Genomic DNA, 18,250 nt, shown 5'->3' on the forward strand with positions numbered 1-18,250 from the left:
TTTCCGGTCGCTGATAGACCGATGCATTTCACATTACGAAAAGTTAGGTTTCTGGTCAGCCTTTGAGGACATTATAAAACACTAAAACACAGGACTTTTATTACCGTGTTCATAGGGTAACAAAATTTCATACACCGGCCACTTCCCGCGTCATCCTCAATCCGATTTATCCTTGAGATTTCAAACCAAAACATTCAAGGTGTCAGAAATTCCGGGTTGCCGGGATGGGTATTTTACGAATAATCACAGCTTGCTCTATGACCGGCACAATTGGCACTCCTGCGACACACTGACAAAAAAGACGAGCAAGATTGGTGTGCGGAGTGACCTACACCTTGGCCACATCCCACTCCTGACAATTACACTTTCACTGACGCTGAGAACTGCAAAATCCTGAAGGGTGAACTCAGCTGGAACTCAGACCAGCAGTTCACTTATAGATCTTAATACGAAATGTAGGTTCCAGAGTGGGCTCAAGAGAAAGAGGCAGGTAATCAGACCTCATTTGTACCCTTAATTCAAGTAATGCTGCATCTCCCACAAAACAAACTAAAGAAGTCTATTCATCACCCTCTATAGTCGATCTCCAACAATGCTTCTCATCGGTTCCAACTCTTTCCGGCCGAAAGGCTAGGTTTCTGGTCTGTCTTTGAGGGCATTAAAACACTAAAACACAGAACTTTAATTACCCTATGGATCACAAAACACCGACATTTCGCACACTCGTCACTTCCCGCGTCATCCTCAATCCGATTTATCCTTGCGATTTTAAACCAAAACATTCAAGGTGTCAGAAATACCGGATTGCCGGGATGGGTGTTTTACAAACAATCGCAGCAAGCTCTATGACCGGCACAATCGGCACAGTGTGCCTCAAACTGACAAAAAAGATGACCCAAGATTGGTGTGGGGAGTGACCTACCCCTTGCAAATGCCCTACAATATGGTTATTTTCGGAACAGGGACAACGCGTAGATGCCAAAAATCGATATCCAATGCCATTTTGGAATCCAATATGGCGGCCATCGGGTTTCACAAAAAGTGTCAAATACCCTTAGATCTGGGTACTTCAGAACGAGGACGACGCGTAGATGCTGAAAATCGATATTCGATGCGATTTGTGGGCTATTTGACAATTCTTCTGAAATCGGAAGCCACCATCTTGAATTTCAAGATGGCGTCGGGCATCGATTTCTTTGTTCTAGATGTCAGCCCGATTCCAAAAAACCCACATTGATCGGTATTTGACTGTATATCACAGTATTTCTGAACCAAAGCCGCCATCTTGGATTTAAATACGGCGTGACATCAATTTTCGGCATCTACGTTTCATCCCCATTCTGAAAATAACCATATTTTAGGATATTTGACACTTTTCCGCGAATTGGACATATTTGGATTACAAAATGGCGTTGGATATCGATTTCCAATCTCCAGACGTCACCCCGATTCCAAAAATACCCATATTGATAGGACGGCATTAGCATTCCCCTTTTTTTCTGAAATAGGAAGCCGCCATATTGGATTTAAAAATGGCATCGGCTATCGATTTACGGCCTCTAGACGCCATCCCGATTACAAAAATACCTATATTCATGGGTATTTAACAGTATTTCCCACTTAATCTGAAATCGGAAACCGCCATCGTGGATTTCGAAATGCCGTCGCATATCAATTTTCGATCTGTAGACCTCATACCGATTACAAAAATACCAATATTCATGTGTATTTGACTGTATTTCCACTAAATCGGAAGCCGCCATCTTCGATTTCAAAATGGCGTCGGATATCGATTTTCATCCCGATTCCCAAAATACCTATATTGATAAGTATTTGACAGCATTTCCCACTTTTTCTTAAACTTGAAGCTGCCATCATGGATTTCAAAATGGCGACGCATAACAATTTTTGATCTCTAGACGTCATCCCGATTCAAAAAATACCCATATTGATGGGTAAACAAACCACCCGACAATGATAAATTTATCATCCACGTTCACAGATCCATGCGCATACGTTTAAATGAACCGAGTGAGCAAACAACAAAAGTCATAAAAACTGCATGAATTTGGATCGAACAGCTTCGCTTCAATGCGAAGTTCATTTGACAATGAAAGAAGAAATGAAGTTCGAATTTTTATCTGTGTAGTCAAGCCAAAACAAACTGCATGAAAAATGATCGCAAGTGGTTCTGTTGATGTTGACGGGGATCTGCTCGAAGAGAAGACAGAATGACTTTCAATTGAAAGTGATAGTTGACAGGTTCATCGTCGCTTCACGATTTTCGATTGAAAGTGACTTTGTGGAGCCCTGCTTCAGAGATGCCAAAAGAAAGTTTTGAAATATCCGTAAAGACACGACAGTGCTTGAAATCGTCATCCACGTGGAGTATTTTGTTTTCTGTACACGCTAACTTGAAAGTACTCATTAATGAGTAAAAAAAGACCCATTTTGAAGAAAAGTGGCTTAACTCATTAATGATTAAACAATTTTACCCATTAATGAGTATTTGTTACCCATTAATGATTAACAATTACTCATTAATGGGTAACAGATACTCATTAATGGGTAAAAAATTTACTCATTTAATGAGTTAAGCCACTTTTCTTCAAAATGGGTCTTTTTCAACCATTAATGGGTACTTTCAAGTTAGCGTGTATGGGGTTTGCAGTGATCCGGCTGGTGCTTCCATATATGTTTGATGAGAAAAATTATGATTTATAAAATTGTCCCAGCGGTTATGATCTTCCGGATTTTTAATGTGTGGTTATTTCAGCAGTAAAACAGTTCAGATCTGTAGATAATCGAAAAATAAGACAACTACCGATGGAAATTTGCAAGTTGTACAATAAAATGTACATTATTTTGAGTTTTGAAAATCGTCATTATGATGTAAACAAATGGATCAGATGACGTTTCTACTCAAAATCGGTTAGCAAACTCTACATTAATGATGCATGCAAAGAGCCTATTGTTAAAGGGCTCGAGCAATGCAAAAATCAACTACTTGTAAGGTTTGTGTAAAACAGTGAAGGAATTATTTTGCTTTCAATCATGATTTTAAATTCGAGAAGGAAGTAAATAGGATCCTTCAGATGATGTAACCCATATATTTTTCAAAATTAAAGAACCCAGTTGGAATCTGCTGTTGTAAAACAGCCTTTATTTGCATGGTACAGTTTAATCCAATGCTAGATGTTGTTTCCCCTGCAAATCAGTACTGTCTTATACATCTGCATACGATAGAATTGAAATAAGATCTAAAGCCCGCTGACTGACTGATTGACCACTGCCCTTTGCTTGCGATCATAAAATATGGTACAAACAATTTTCTAAGAGGATTCTTACCTGCTGTTCCCACGTAAAGATGTGCTGGTTGAAGTAGTATTGGATCTGTTCATTTGCAATGTTGATGCAAAGCTGCTCGAATGAATTCTTGTTGAAATTCTCGAATCCAAAAATGTCCAACAGACCGACCGCCAACTGCTCGGAACTGCAAAAAAAAACTCAATCAGTAAACCCCCTAGCCACCGCAATCAACCTTCAAACTCACTTGTTATTCGGCCTGTTATGCACCAACAGCAAATTGATCTGATTGACCATCCAATCGAACAGCCGCCCGTACAAACCTTTCGCCATGGCATCCCTGGCCGTGCAAGCCTCGGACACATTGTTGTGCCTGGTGATCGTTTCCCCCCTGGTCACCACGGAATTCGACGTCAACGCTTCCAGCAAATCGGCCGACTCCACGCCCAGCAGCTTGGAAACGCGATGCATCGGGGCCACATCGATCACCCATGCCTTACTGTCGGTATTGTCGTTCGAATCTATTTCTCCGAACTCCATGTCGCCTAGGTTGAGGATCGCCGCAAGCACCCGATTGACCATGTCGACTTCGTCGTCACGAAATCCGAGCACCTTGAAGCTAGCTAACAGCTGCTTCCAACGTTCAACGTTGGTTTTCGGTAGCGTGGCCGTTTCCTGCAGGTAACGATGAGTCTTCCGATAGGACGGATGAAGATAGTACTCCTCCAAGCGCTTCTCTGCCTGCAGGCCATCGTACATGTAGTAGAATATGTGGAAGTTGCCTTCAGCTTCAGCCTGCTTGACGACCCGGCTCTGCTCCAGCAGATAGACGAAGATACGAGCTCCGTTGACTTTCCCGCTGCGAGCCATGGTTAGTTCCAGGTATTTACCGAAGCGGGAACTGTTCGAGTTGATACCGGTTCGAGCGTTTCCAAACGCTTCCATGATTGGATTGACTTGGAGGATTCGCTCCTCCAGATTCTTGGTAACTGCCTTTCCGAGGAAGACTAACTGCTTCAGTAGGAGGTTGGCGCTTTCCGTCTTACCGGAACCACTCTCTCCGGAAATGACGATCGCTTGATTTTGCTTCTGGTGAACCAGAGCTTGGTGGGCTGCGTCTGCCACAGCAAAGATATGCGGTGGGTTGTCCGATCTAGTCTTGCCACAGTATTTCCGCTGATGATAGCTCGTGTATATTCCCAGTTGAGAAAACGGATTCACCGCCACCAGGATGTCCCCGATGTAGGTATAGATTTGATTGGTTTCGAATCGCTTCTGCAACTGCTCGACAATTGTGTCCTCCGTCAGGACATCCAACGCCGCCAAGTCATCCATGTACATCTTCTGCGGTTTGGATTTCCTATCAGACTTCAATTTTCCATACTTGGTGGTAGCCTCCGCTTGCCGTGAGGCTCTTCCATCCGATCGCTGTTTCTGAATTTCCGTCTTCAGCTCTTGCCGGACTTGATCGGCATACGGTCCTACCGCCTTCAAAAAAGGATGCGTCACCAGTTCCTTCGAAAACGGTCTTTGCTCTAGATCTTTCACCAAGCATTCGGATATGAAATCCGACAACATCGGCGAATAATTTTCCGGATGGATCAACCTCGGTGGAGGATTTCTCGGAATCTGGAACAACGCTCTCATCGGATGCAACTCACACAGTGGTGGATCACCCTCGGCCAGTTCAATCGCTGTGATTCCAATCGACCACACATCACACCTCGAATCGTATGACTGATCGAGCTGTTGTTCGCAAGCAATGACCTCCGGGGCCATCCAATAGGGCGTTCCCACGCTGGTATTCCTCCGTGCCATCGTGGCTGCCAGGTGTGAACTGACCCCAAAGTCCACCAGCTTGACCTGGCCATTCTCCGTCAGCAGGATGTTGTGACCCTTGATATCCCGATGCATGCAATGGTTCTCGTGCAGAAACACCAACGCGTGAACAGTTTCCCTCAGAATGTACGCTATCTGGTTGTTGGTCAGCCGGGATCCCCGGTTGCGTAGACCTTGAACCAGATCCGTAACCGAACCACCGGTGCATAGCTGTGGAAAACAGAAACGGAAAGTTAGAAATTAGATCACTGGACTGCCTACCAAACACAAGGGCGATCGGTGCACCACATTGGGCGCTAAATGGGGAATGAACACACGCAAAGCTTTGCATAAAAACGGTAATCAAATTGAATTAAAGCCTGTACAGGTGCGTGTAAGTGATGTAATAAGTGGTACGCGTTCTCGTATAACTCGAATGCATTTGCGGGTATTTAAGCATTTGGTTGAACATTAAACTGAATTTTCTGCTCCGCTTTTCCCGCTTCTTCGACTGCGTTCAAGTACCTACACAAGTTACGAGCGCAATTTCCTCTTTTCATTGTACGATTCAAATGGCGGAGGGCCGTTAGTTGGTTTTGGAGTCAGATTCAATGGCAAGAGCGATTTAAATATATGACTAAATTGAATCGATTAGCGATGCCTTGAGTTGGGCGTCGGGCAAGAATGTATGCGTGGCAAAATCTCGTGGCGATAGACAAGGTTAAAGAGGCTTATTGAAACCCGAATCTATGCCATTTGATGGCTAACCTATTGATATAAATGTTTTTGCTTGATTGGATTGGTGGTCAATGTGATCGACAGAGATTTCTGGTTTAAGAAAATGATTGCTAGGGGAAATGTATGTAATGTCGGCCTAAGTGTCCCTAATTTGGGCCCATACATAAATTCAGCAATCGACTAAATTTTCAATAGCAACCAAAAATATCCATTAGTACCGTCCCAATGACGCGTTCATCTAGATACAATTGATAAATAGCAGATTTTTAGCGATGGGCCCAATCTTAGATCCATAGGCCAACATTAGAGCCATTTCCCCTATGTGGATTTAAAGAACGATTCTGACGCAGTTGTTGCTACTATCGCTAAGATCACGGATCCTTGGGTGAACGAAGCTAGGGTACCGTATTACAGACAACACCAACACATTTAAATACATTTCAATTGCATTTTTCTACACGGTAATCAAAATCGCAAAAACGCAGCGTACTCATAGACTGAGTAAAATTTTCCTCGCTTTTTCTTGAAAAATCTGCCCGAATATGAGGAAAATCGACGAAAACTTTACTCAGTCTCGGAGTATACTAAAAAACTGAAGCCTCCCTCGGTTTTTCTCATATTCCTGAAAAATCGAGGAAAATTTGACTTAGTCTATTAGTAACCTATGTTTTTGCGAATTTGAGTGAATGAAACTCAAATTCGAGTTGGTTTAATCCATCGTGTACTATTCTTCCGTGAGCTCGTATTAGGTGAGTGATGTGCAATGGATTAATGTAAGCTGTCATTTCTAAACTCACCACACTGAAAGCACCAGTATGGCACAACCTTCCTATTAAGAGCAACATGTGAAAAGGACATAAAAGCTTTTGGTAAACAAACTTGGTAGGCCCTTATCTCGCCAACCGAGGGTTGCTCAGGCAAACCAACAACATCATCGCGAAGGAAAAAGTTTCCCCTACCCAGTGATGTTGATGGTTTGCGTGAGCGAACCTCGGTTGATGTGAAAAGGGTCTACGAAAATTTGTTTACAAAAAGCTTTTATGCCCTTTTACATGTTGTTCTTACTATGGGTATTGGTGAAAGTTCTATTTAGGTGAAACGGCATGCAACAATCGCTGTCCTCACAATGTATGTGTGTATCATGGAGACCTTTCGAATTGAAATTTCCCAGTTGTTTTCCCTTTATTTTGGAAATTTTCCCAGTTGTGCGTTATATATTTAAATTAAGTATAAAACCAAATGCGATTGAACCGAATTTGAACGTTTACCGAATTTTTCAGCAATTCAATTCCCGATTAAAAATACCCAGACTCCTGTAAAATAATCTAAGTGTGTAGGCCAATGTCACAATAATCCATGACATCCATGGGAGATGGTCTCACTAGCGAAAGTATTTGTGTAAACTGTAAATCTCATTTACTCTTTATGATTATGTATATAGATTACCCTTCTGAAATGTAAATTGGGCCTATACTCCTTATTTGGGTTAGAACTATTAACCAAGCGTAAGACAGCTTGCTTCTAGTTTTTCTATGCCAATGACATTAACTCCTTTCTAAACCCTTCAAAGCCCAGAAGGTTTTAAACTGTTTGAAAATACAAAATCTTCCTTGATCTGTAACCCACAGTTGTAGCGGTTTTCCACCTGTAATCTGAACTTCAGTGTTTTGATTTGGGGTTACTTTGATAATGCTCGATGAATGTAGAAAAAAGTAGAAGGGTCTGTGGCTAGGGGCACGAACGGAAGCTTGACGTAGGACCGCTAGTGGACGGAATAAATGTGAAGAGCATTTAGTTCTTTTAATTGATCAATTATCTATTATCTCAACTCTTTCCGTTTTTGAATTGTAGGCGTACCAAATTGGTAGTAATCTTTTTCAAAAAGAAAGTTGATTAAGAGAATCAATCCAAATCACTTGCACCCCTGCTTACGAGTTTGGTTACAAGATTGCAACTCTGAGGAGCATTTTGTGTGGTCGTTGGGGGTTTGTGGTTCTGAATATGGACAAACAAGCACAGATAAATTCTATTCCAACTCTCTACTGATGTAAGCTTGATGGCCCTGAAAAGGGCTGTTTTATTGAAGAGGACATCCATGACCACTTACGCTTGGCGTGTTCAGTGTAGGTGACAGCATCACGGACCTCATTTTTCAGGAATACCTTCAGCACACCTCGTAGATCAGACCGGAGATACGTTTGAACTTTGCGATGACGCTTGGTACCTCCTTTACCAGACCTTTTCCTCCTTTGCCACGACCAGTCAATTGTTGCTTGTTAGGCGTGAAGGAGTGGACTAGCCACCACCTTTCTACTGCTGCTATTGCTGTTCACCACGCCGTCCGAAGCGAAAATATCTTTTCAGGTTAAAGCAGAATGATGTGCAACCAAGTGGTATAAAAGCTACAAAGACTCCTCCCATAATGAGTAGTTTGCTATTAAGTAGCGACACTGGTTCTTTTCTTTTTGCGTACACGGCGAATGGGAACGACCCAAATTTGAGTTTAGTTCACCAGGCTTGCTTCCACTCACTTGCTATAAAAAATATATTTTCGGGATTTTGGAATAGTTACATGTTAAAATGATATTTTGTACCTGTTAGGTACAAGAAGACGTTGGAAGGCAAGTGTTTGACACATAAAACTAGTCAAATTTAGTTCCAGATAGTCACAATCTACGATTTTACGACTCGCGAGCGCTCACTCTGAGTGAACACTCACGAATCATGAAATCGCTGATTGTGACACTCTGAAAGCGAAGTGGACAGGTTTCATATGTCAAACACATACTTTACAGCTTCTTCTTTTAACTTACAGGTACAACATATCATAATAACATCTAATGACTTTATAATTTCGAACATCATTTTTTTATAGCAAGTGAGTTGAAGCAACCCTGTCACTCATAATCACCAAAACTGCAGGAACTCAGCGATGAGTAAATTTTTCTCATGGTTTCCTGGGGAAAACCTAAAGAATCTACCAGAAAATGAGAAAATTGACGAAAATTTTATTCAGTCTCGGAGTAGTACCAATAGACTGAGTGAATCCAATCTTTACTTTTCTCAAATTCGAGAATTTATCCTGGAAAATCCTGGAAAAACCTGGGAAAACATGAGGCAAATTTGCTCATTGCTGAGTTCCTGCACTTTATTTCTTATTTCTGAGATAACTAAGCTCAAATTTGTGTCGTTCTCATTCGCCGTGATATCACCTTGAAAGATATCGGCGCCGGTGGTTAGCGTGATCACCTCTCACCCCAGCAGGCCTGGGTCCAATCTCAGTCGACGCCACCGGCATGTTCTAAGGCATAACATCTCTGATCACGCCTTCCTTCGGGAAGTAAAGCCGTTGATAACCGGTTGAGTTGATGGGTCGATTGGTAGGGTCCATGTGTGGGAGCTGCCTCCCTGGCGTCGGTAGCATTGGAGCTCAGTACAGAAAACAAATCTCGCGTCACTTTTCAATAGGTCCTATCTACATTGATCGATTCTCTTCATCGACACTCTCTTTTGTAAATAACTCGGCTTCACAATTGTTTCCTGCCGTCTTCGTCGAATCAGATGCTAGATTGTTGCTTCTTCCATCGAAAATATCCGGCCGTGGCGATTCAAAATTGATCAAGGTTGATCAAAATAATGTGTACCCCTGCTTCCAGTTTGATTACAGGAGCAATTTGTGTGATCGTTGATTCTGAATATGGACAAACAGGCAGATGAATTCTATTCCTACTCTTTACTGTAATAAGCTTGGTGGCCCTGAAAAGAGCCGTTTTGTTGCCAAAGTTGGTGATGATTTAACCTCCGAAACCAAACAGAGTGCGTCTCTGTCACTTCAACACGTAGATGACATCCATGGCCGCTTACGCTTGGCGTGTTTAGTGTAGGTGACAGCATCACGGGTCTCATTTTTCAGGAACACCTTCAGCACACCTCGTAAATCAGACCGGAGATACGTCAGACACCGCAACGGTGAGCCAGATGACGGATGGTGGTTATCTCGAAGAATTTGCGTTTGGTTCTGAATATGACGATGAGCGTGCAAAATATTACGCAATTCCATCCTTCCTATTCGCACGTTCCCGACGGTCGGAGGCGAATGCCACTTCGACTTTTTTCGTCTACTTACTACTCTCTGATGACTGTGCTGGGGAAGCAGCATATGCATGTAGGTAATTGGTGGATTTGTTAGTTAATTCGACGCTTTTGGACAATGCTGGACATTTACCAGTTTTTCAATAGTTTCTAGTTGAAAATCAACATTGTTATCGATGCGTAGCCATATTTCTAATCGATTGGTGATAAAATTATTGAAATTGTACCAGGGGCAGCTGAGTTATTAACGTTCAAAATCTTTCTTAATTTGTTACATGTTCCATTTTCGGTTTTCACAAAGTGTACCCCCATATAGAAATCAAAGACGTAGTCCTACGTCAAAAATGAGTGAAAATCAAACAATTTATTTCTGTAAATATGAAGCTTTGAATGAGTATATAATCAGAAAACTTCATAAGCAATAAGAATACAACATTGAATTTGTGATGGCTGCATCGGAAATACATTTCATAAGTGATGGTTTGAGTGCTTTTTCAAAAAGGCGAAAAACACGAAAATTGTTTTTTTGATATTTTTGAAAAATATGTGACACATACTATATAAAAACTGTATACGATAACAACAGAAATACCCTAAGCTACAATATAGAACCAATGTTTCTTATTTGGAAAAAGCACGGCGAGTAAATTTATCCTTTATATTAGGTTATCAAAGTTACCCGCATTATCAAAGATACCCCGTTTTACGGTATCTATTTTTAGTCTCTATCTGAAAAATGGCTGAATCACTTTTCAAAGGAATTTTTTAAATTATCATCACAGATTTTCTGGACAAAAACTAGGGCAAAAACACAAATTTACTTTTGGCAAACCTGGTGAGAAGGCTGGACGGGTCTTTTGCCGACGACGGTAGAAGACATACGTATACCTCGCTGTTACTTCAAAGACGCTCGCTCATCGTCCATCAACTATCTGGAGCTGTATGTTTCTACTGATGCAAGCATTCACGCATATAGTTGTGCTGCCTACTTCAGAGCTGTAATCGACGGAGATGTAAGGTGCTCGCTGGTGATGTCACGTTCGAAGGTGGCTCCATTAAAACTACAGACAGTTCCACGTCTCGAACTGATGGCTGCTGTGCTCGGGGCGAGGATGCTGCAAACGGTAAGATTAAACCATTCACTTCCCATTTCCAACTTCGTTCTTTGGAATGATTCGCAAACGGTGCTGAGCTGGATCCGGTCAGATCAGCACAAATACAAGCAATTCGTTGCTTTCCGAATATGTGAAATATTGGAACTGACGTCCACTAATGATTGAAGGTATGTTCCGTCCGATTTGAATATCGCCGACGTCGTTACGAAATGGGGACAAGGACCAACACTGGAATCAGACAGTCCATGGTTCAATGGTCCACAGTTTCTACATAAACCGGAGTCAGAGTGGCCCGAGCAGCAGAAACTGAAGTTCAACGTCTCGGAAGAGATGAAAGCATGCATGTTGTTCCACGACGCATCCAGTCCGATTATCAACGTCAACGTAACGTCACGGTGGTTGAGGTTGATTCGATTCACTGCCAACTGTCGGAGGAAAATAGCTAGGAACCCAATCCTAGTATCGAAGGCGGGACGCAACTTGGAGCGTTCTGTAATAGCGAAACCTGAATCCATCTGGTCACCGCTGCTTCAAGACGAGCTCCAAGCAGGAGAAATTATGCTTGTGAAACAAGTCCATCACCACAGCTTTCAGGAGGAAGTTAAGATATTGGAGACCAGCCGTGAACGCAACCCGGATCAATCGCCGGTACTCTTTGACAAGTCAAGCTGGCTCTACAAGCTGAGTCCGATCATCCATGCCAACGGAATTGTGCGCATGGGTGGAAAATTGGCGCTATCGGAATCGGTTCCTTTCGACAAGAAATTTCCGGTAATTCTTCCCAAGTGACACCAGATCACAAGTATGGACATTCAATATTACTATGAAAAATATGGTCATGCCAATTAGGAGACCGTATTCAACGAGCTTCGTCAACGCTTCTACATCACAAAGCTTCGATCAACCATTTCGCTAGCCGTGAAAGACTGCATGTGGTGCAATGTCAACAGATGTCAGCCAAAAGCTCCGGTGATTGCACCACTTCCGGTTCAACGGGTCACGCCGCAGTTGCGCCCCTTCAGCTCGGTCGGAGGTGCAAGCAATTAGATCTACAGGCGAAGCAGAACGTCAGTGGGGAATGTGCTGAAAGTGTCACAAGTCCAGCAATCAAGTGGCATTTCATCCCTCTCGGAACACCCCACATGGGGGGTAGCTGGGAAAGAATGGTGAGATCTGTTAAGGAATCTATGAGAGCATTAGACGACGGCAGAAAGCTAACGGATGAAATACTCTTGACCACGTTGTCCGAGGCGGAGGATATGGTAAATTCACGTCCGTTGGCATATTTCTCGAATCATTTTTTGCGCGGATCAGATTGTCGATGGTGAGGTTGAGCTGACAGATGCTCTGAGTAACGTTTATAAGCGGTCACAGTACTTGGCCGATAGGATGTGGCAGAGGTGGAGCAAGGAGTACCTGCCCAGTATCAATCGGAGGACGAAGTGGTACGAAGAGCGAAGACCGTTGCAAGTGGGAGATTTGGTGTTCATAGTAGATGGTGCACAGCAGAAGAATTGGGTCCGCGGAATAGTTGAAGTGGTTGTAGAAGCTGTGGATGGCAAGATCCGGCAAGCCATGGTGAAGGCGTATTTCGGAGAGCAGTGGCCAACCTAGCCGTAGTGGAGATTCTCGGTAATTCCCTGGGGTGTAAAGAAAACTGGGAACACGGCTTGGGCCAAATACTGGTCTAGCGTAAAAAATGTATAGTTGGTATTGAAACGGATCGAGGAATAGTAAAAATCAAAACAAAGGAGGAGAGAAGTAGCTTTCCGGATGGATTTTGGGTTTTTACTATTCCTCGATCTATAAATTTTTTATGCTAGACCGGTATTTGGCACAAGCCGTGTTTTTAGTTTTATTTACACCCAACAAACAATTCAAAGTCACAAATAAACAAAACTGTACTCGAAAAAAAAAAATGCAACAGACAAAAATGATCACCAAAAATTCATTTTAAGTCGAATATTTTTGAAACTCTCAGGGAATAAATAAACACATATTAGCTATGTTTTTTAGTTGGTTTATTCAACCTCCTCTCATAGGCTATTTGCCCGCACCTTTCACTTAACGCTACCCATCAAATACTGTGCAACACTTGCGCCATCGTTCTTACAAACTTTGATCCACTCTTTCTTCAAATCCTTATTGTTTTTGAAGACCTTCCCTGTTTTAAGGAGCTTGCCCTTCATAATCACCCAGAATTTTTCTATTGGGCGAAGTTCTGACGAGTTTGGCGGATTTGTCTCCTTCGGCACAAAAACAACATCGTTGGCTTCGTACCACTCTATTAACGGTTTCGATGCTAGATCCGGCCAAAACAGAGTGTCACCTTTGTGGGACCGGAGGAAGGACAGCTGGCGCTTCTGGAGGCATTCTTCTTTATATATTCGCCTGCCACACTAAGTACTTCTAGGCAAATTTGTCGACATTCTTTTTCCGAAACTTCTCCGGAACATCCAGACGGGACTTGCCAACGAAAAACTCCAGGCTGGTAATCTGATACGTCTCGACGTCCATTACGATGCATTTCGGCTGCACCAACCTCTCGCGGTACAGCTTACTGGCGCGGGATTTGGCCACCGTATTCTGTTTATCGATTCGGTTAGGCACCTTCCTTTCCTTGAAGCCATGAAGTCCGGCCCGCTTCATTGTTTTCCGGTAGAACCAGACGGAATAATTGACCTTCTTAACCACATCCCGAATCGAAAGGTTCAGATTGCGCTTGAAGTAATCCCTCACCTTCCTTGCGTTCACGGGGTCGTTCGTCTGCACTTCTCTTCCGCTGCCAGCTCGCCACTGGGTTATCTGGGTCTTCTTGAACGATTTTACCACACGGGACACGGTCGAATTGTCGATTCCCAACTGTTTCGCGATCCATCTGTGGGACTGGCCTGGATTTTGCACGACCGCTCTCATAATTTTTTGTCGAAACACTTTTAGCTTGGAAGCCATCTCAATAACCACTTGACAGATTGTGACGAGGTTTTGCACATGTAAACATTACACTCTAAATAAGTTTTGCTCAAAATGTCATCAATTTTTACAAATTCAATAAAAAGGTATACACAACACAGTGTATAATTCTGAATAAAACGGGTTGTCGAATTATGTGCTGAAAGAACCTCATTGAGATCGCAGTCTTTATCCCGCGGTTTGATCTGATTAATTTACTTATTAAAAGCTTGAATGTATTCCTAATTCAACACCAGAAATTTGTTCTTATAACAAACTGAATAATGCTTCCAGTGATGGCCTAACCTTCACTCAAATGATTTTTTTTTCACTCTCAAGGGCTCCCAATATCACGCGTGACATTGGAATAAAATATCAAACATGATATTGATTTTAAAGCTTCTTTGAGTTTGTTCTGCAGAATATTTTCAAACGTATTATAGGGAAAATTATAACAGAATTAAATTTTTCCGCAGAGGTTTGAAAAAAAAAAATGGAAATCCTGAGATTTAGATTTTTAAAGATTTCATGCTTCGAAAATTATATGATCCTGGATTTAGAAAATTCTTCATGGTTTACGGTGTTTTATTTAAGATCAAATATTCCGAACATGAAGGAGAGATTGAGGAGAAGATGAGTGTGAAGTTTTCAAATTCCAAAACTCAAAAATATGTGAAACGCCAAACTTTGAAGTTTAAGGTTGCCAACTTGAAATTAATCAAATGTCTGAGACTTCATTTTTTCTCAATCTGGTATTTTGGAACTATGAAAAATTTCTAGATCTCATGGTGACCAGTGAATTTTGATTAGCAATTATCCGGTTTTTTCCCGTTGTTTGTCCATATTTTTTTTTTTCGGTTGTGCTATATCATGAAACTTAAGAATTTAACCGAAAGCCGAAAGAATTACAAAGACAGCAGTATTTTTTCCTGGTTCAAATTCGAACCTGTGTTCGAATTCTTCAAAATTTGTCTATATTTTAACTTCCATGAAAATGTAATCAAAATTCTTTACAGTATTTTATTAGAATACTCTCAAGAATTTCCATTCGAATCTTTTTGCAGCGTTTATTTCAAAATTCTTCTATAATAGGATTGCGATTCTCTCTGAGAATTGCCTTGAAATTTTGTTCAGAATTATCTTGGACTCCTCCTCTTAAGTCTTTTACAGTTTTGTTTCCTTAAAATTCTGTAGAAATCCGTTTTGCGATGCCCTTGGAATAATCATCGAAAATCTATTTTAAATTATCATCTGCAAATCTTTGGAATTTTACGCTCAAAGTTCGATTTACAGGAAATTTTTCATCGATCCTGGGATCCTCTTCACATTTGATTTGAAATTTTACACAGAGCTATTTCAAAAATTGATTCTGAACTCACACAAGTGACATGGAGTTTAAGTCATTAACAGTTGTTTTAAAACTCCATTTTATTTTCTCTAAAGAAAAACATTAGTAGAGGAAATGGCTCTAATGTTGGATCTAAGATTGGGCCCATCGCAAAAATATTTGCTATTTATCAATTTTATCAACATGAACGCGTCATTGGGACGGTACTAATGGATATTTTTGGTCGCTATTGAAAATTTAGTCGATTGCAGGCCAGCGAACCGGGAAAACCGGGAAAAATCCGGGAATTTGATGAGAGAACCGGAAAAAATAAATTAATCACACCAAAGGAATAAATTTTCACACTAGAGTTTCAGAATAAACCATTAAAACAGAGTGATTTTTTTACCAAATGAATGTCTTTCTTTATTTGCTGCATAATTTTCTTCCGATTCCCGCCTTATTGTTTTTAGAATTTAATCACTCGGCAATATTTCAAATTGATTTTTGCGATTCAATTTCAGATGTAAGGTGCATGGGCCTTAAAACAAAATATTGAAGATGCTGGACTTAAGAAACAAATATTTGTAAAAACTTAAAATGAACTATTCTTTTCCCGGGTTTTAATTTTATTAAAAATTCTCATGATATGAATTTCAGATAGCCAGAAAACACTCTGCGTAATAATTACCATTGAATTCTTTTTGGAATTTCTTTGAAACCCCTTCTAAGAAATTGTTTAGAATTCCAAAATCTTTCGAAATTTGGAATTATTTAGAAACCCCTTAGAGTATTTTAAAGAATTTCTTCCTAATCATTAGCATTTTTTTTAATAAATTGTGTTGGAGCACTTTGATTAATCATTCACTAGGGTTGAAATTATCGCCAGAACACTCTAAGAACTCTATATCTTGTTGAATTCTCATCATAATTCTCTTGGGATTCTTCAAAAATTTCCAAATAATTTGAATACTTTTAAATTTTACTGAAAATTCCAGGGTTTGTCCGCAAGATTCTATCGATTGTTTTGTAATTTGTTTTAACTCTTAAAAGACTTCCAAGTCTCAGAGCATTGACAATTATGACTGCAGTCGGTAAAGGCGCAGCTACAAAGCAAGACCATGCTGGAGGTGGCTGGGTTCGATTCCCGGTCCGGTCTAGGAATTTTTCGGGTTGAAAAATTTCTCGACTTCCCTGGGCATAGAAGTATGATTAGACTTGCCACACAATTATACCAATGCAAAAATGGTACAGGCATCGAAAGCTCTCAATTAATAACTGTGGAAGTGCATCTAGAACACTAAGTTGAGGAGAGCATACAATAAGCTGATATGCGATATGCAATGAGCTTGTAATGCGAAGAAGAAGAAGAAGAAGAAGAAGGCTATTGGAAGCATTTTTTGTTCTGCAGAAGGGTCGAACATTTATACAAGTTGATATTCCAGCGCTGCCTGTGGTTAAGTTTTGATCTAAACTCGTCCATCAATCACTGATCCCCGTTATAATCAACCACAACATCACCGATCAATAATTCAATCATTTGTTACATAGATGGTTGTTTTACCAAAGCATTTAATAGTTAGTCCTAGTGTAGCGTCCCACAAGTTTCGGTACAAATCACTTTCATTCAACTTGCCTTTCCATTGTTTTCACTATCAGTTTCACCTTCCGAAAAACCTCCGGCAGTAAAACTTTTACAGCCAACAGTCCCAACAGTCCCAGGCCCCGCAAGAGCAAAGCCCTTCCACTCGTATAGAAAAATAAATCCGATTAATTATTTGGATTGGGGGAGGGGGTTGGTTGGGAGACGAATTTCACCAATGTGCCACCGCTCGTCGCAGCGGATAAAGGGCGAAAATTGAACATGTCCGCGCAAACAATTCGCCGACGAAAGTTTTCCTCCAACCACGACGCGTTGATAGATCCCAACAATTAAATTATACCAAATATCGCACCCAATCTTTTCACACTTTGTGAGGATTCAGACGTGCGTAGGCTCGTACATCAGCGGGTGGAAAGTTTTCACCACTAATAAAGTAAAAGCGACTCCGACTCCGACGTTGTTGATCGAGGGTCTCTCATCCAACAACAGCAAAACCAACCGGGTGAGAGTCGGACGAATGGCCAATCGAAAATGAATGATAAAAAAAAAATGTTTACCTTGAAGGCGCCGGTTGGTCGCTGGACCATCACTAAATACAGTGGGGCTCAAAGTTTTGGGTTGCAGTGGCCGAGACCACCAGCGTCTTAGCAGGTACCCCGAGACATGGCGTATCTGGAGTGTAACATTGTAGCTAGCTACATATATCTACGTGCGTACGCAAGACTATCCGATGTCGGGGAGCTGATCCGCTGATTAAAAATGCATGGGGTAGAGAAATGAGTGTTAATGACGATGCCGTCGAGGACGTCGTTGTTGGTTTACACAAACGGAACTAAACTGTTTACGACCAGTGTTGGCCAAAAGTCAAGTGGCTGGGGTTGATGCCTAACGAGGAAATTTCGTTTTCAATTAGTAAAGGGGTGATACATAAACTACCATAGACAGTTTTTGTGCCTAGACAGTGTTTAATCAGACCGAAGGTAACTGTCCAACCCCCGACACATTTCTAAACGGTCTGCGTAGTTTATGAACAGCCCCTTAATGCAGGCAAGCTTAACTCAGAGGTGAGAGTTGAGTGAAGCTGATACATTGGTTGGAGAAAATGGCAAAAAAGGAACGTCTTTCCCATGGATTAAGAGCAACCATAAGATCGCACGAGGAGCTTCGTTGGTGCTTATTATTTAAAACTACTTAAGACGTTTTTGCGAAACCTCATGTGCACCGTAGGCTGGTTCATCTATGACTTGACGTTTTAAGGGGCACAAATATCATCATACAAAATCCATGCATATCTGAAAA

General features: G+C 41.4%; 1 protein-coding gene across 11 annotated transcripts in view; it reads right to left on the reverse strand.

Moving 5' to 3' along the window:
• The window catches only part of LOC135709209 (myosin-IIIb-like), a 340,664-nt gene that overhangs the window by 60,509 nt on the left and 261,905 nt on the right, over positions 1–18,250 (reverse strand). For all 11 annotated transcript variants that reach the window (XM_065231439.1, XM_065231438.1, XM_065231440.1 and 8 more), the window contains 2 exons: positions 3,554–5,355; positions 3,349–3,493 (listed from right to left, as the gene is read on the reverse strand). In XM_065231439.1, the coding sequence (XP_065087511.1) occupies positions 3,349–3,493; positions 3,554–5,355 (1,947 nt within the window). The remainder of the gene's footprint in view (positions 1–3,348; positions 3,494–3,553; positions 5,356–18,250) is intronic.

Source organism: Ochlerotatus camptorhynchus, unplaced genomic scaffold (genome assembly GCF_037179485.1).
Source record: "Ochlerotatus camptorhynchus isolate MF236.1 unplaced genomic scaffold, CSIRO-AGI_Acam_v1.1 ptg000357l, whole genome shotgun sequence".
Taxonomy (NCBI): domain Eukaryota; kingdom Metazoa; phylum Arthropoda; class Insecta; order Diptera; family Culicidae; genus Ochlerotatus; species Ochlerotatus camptorhynchus.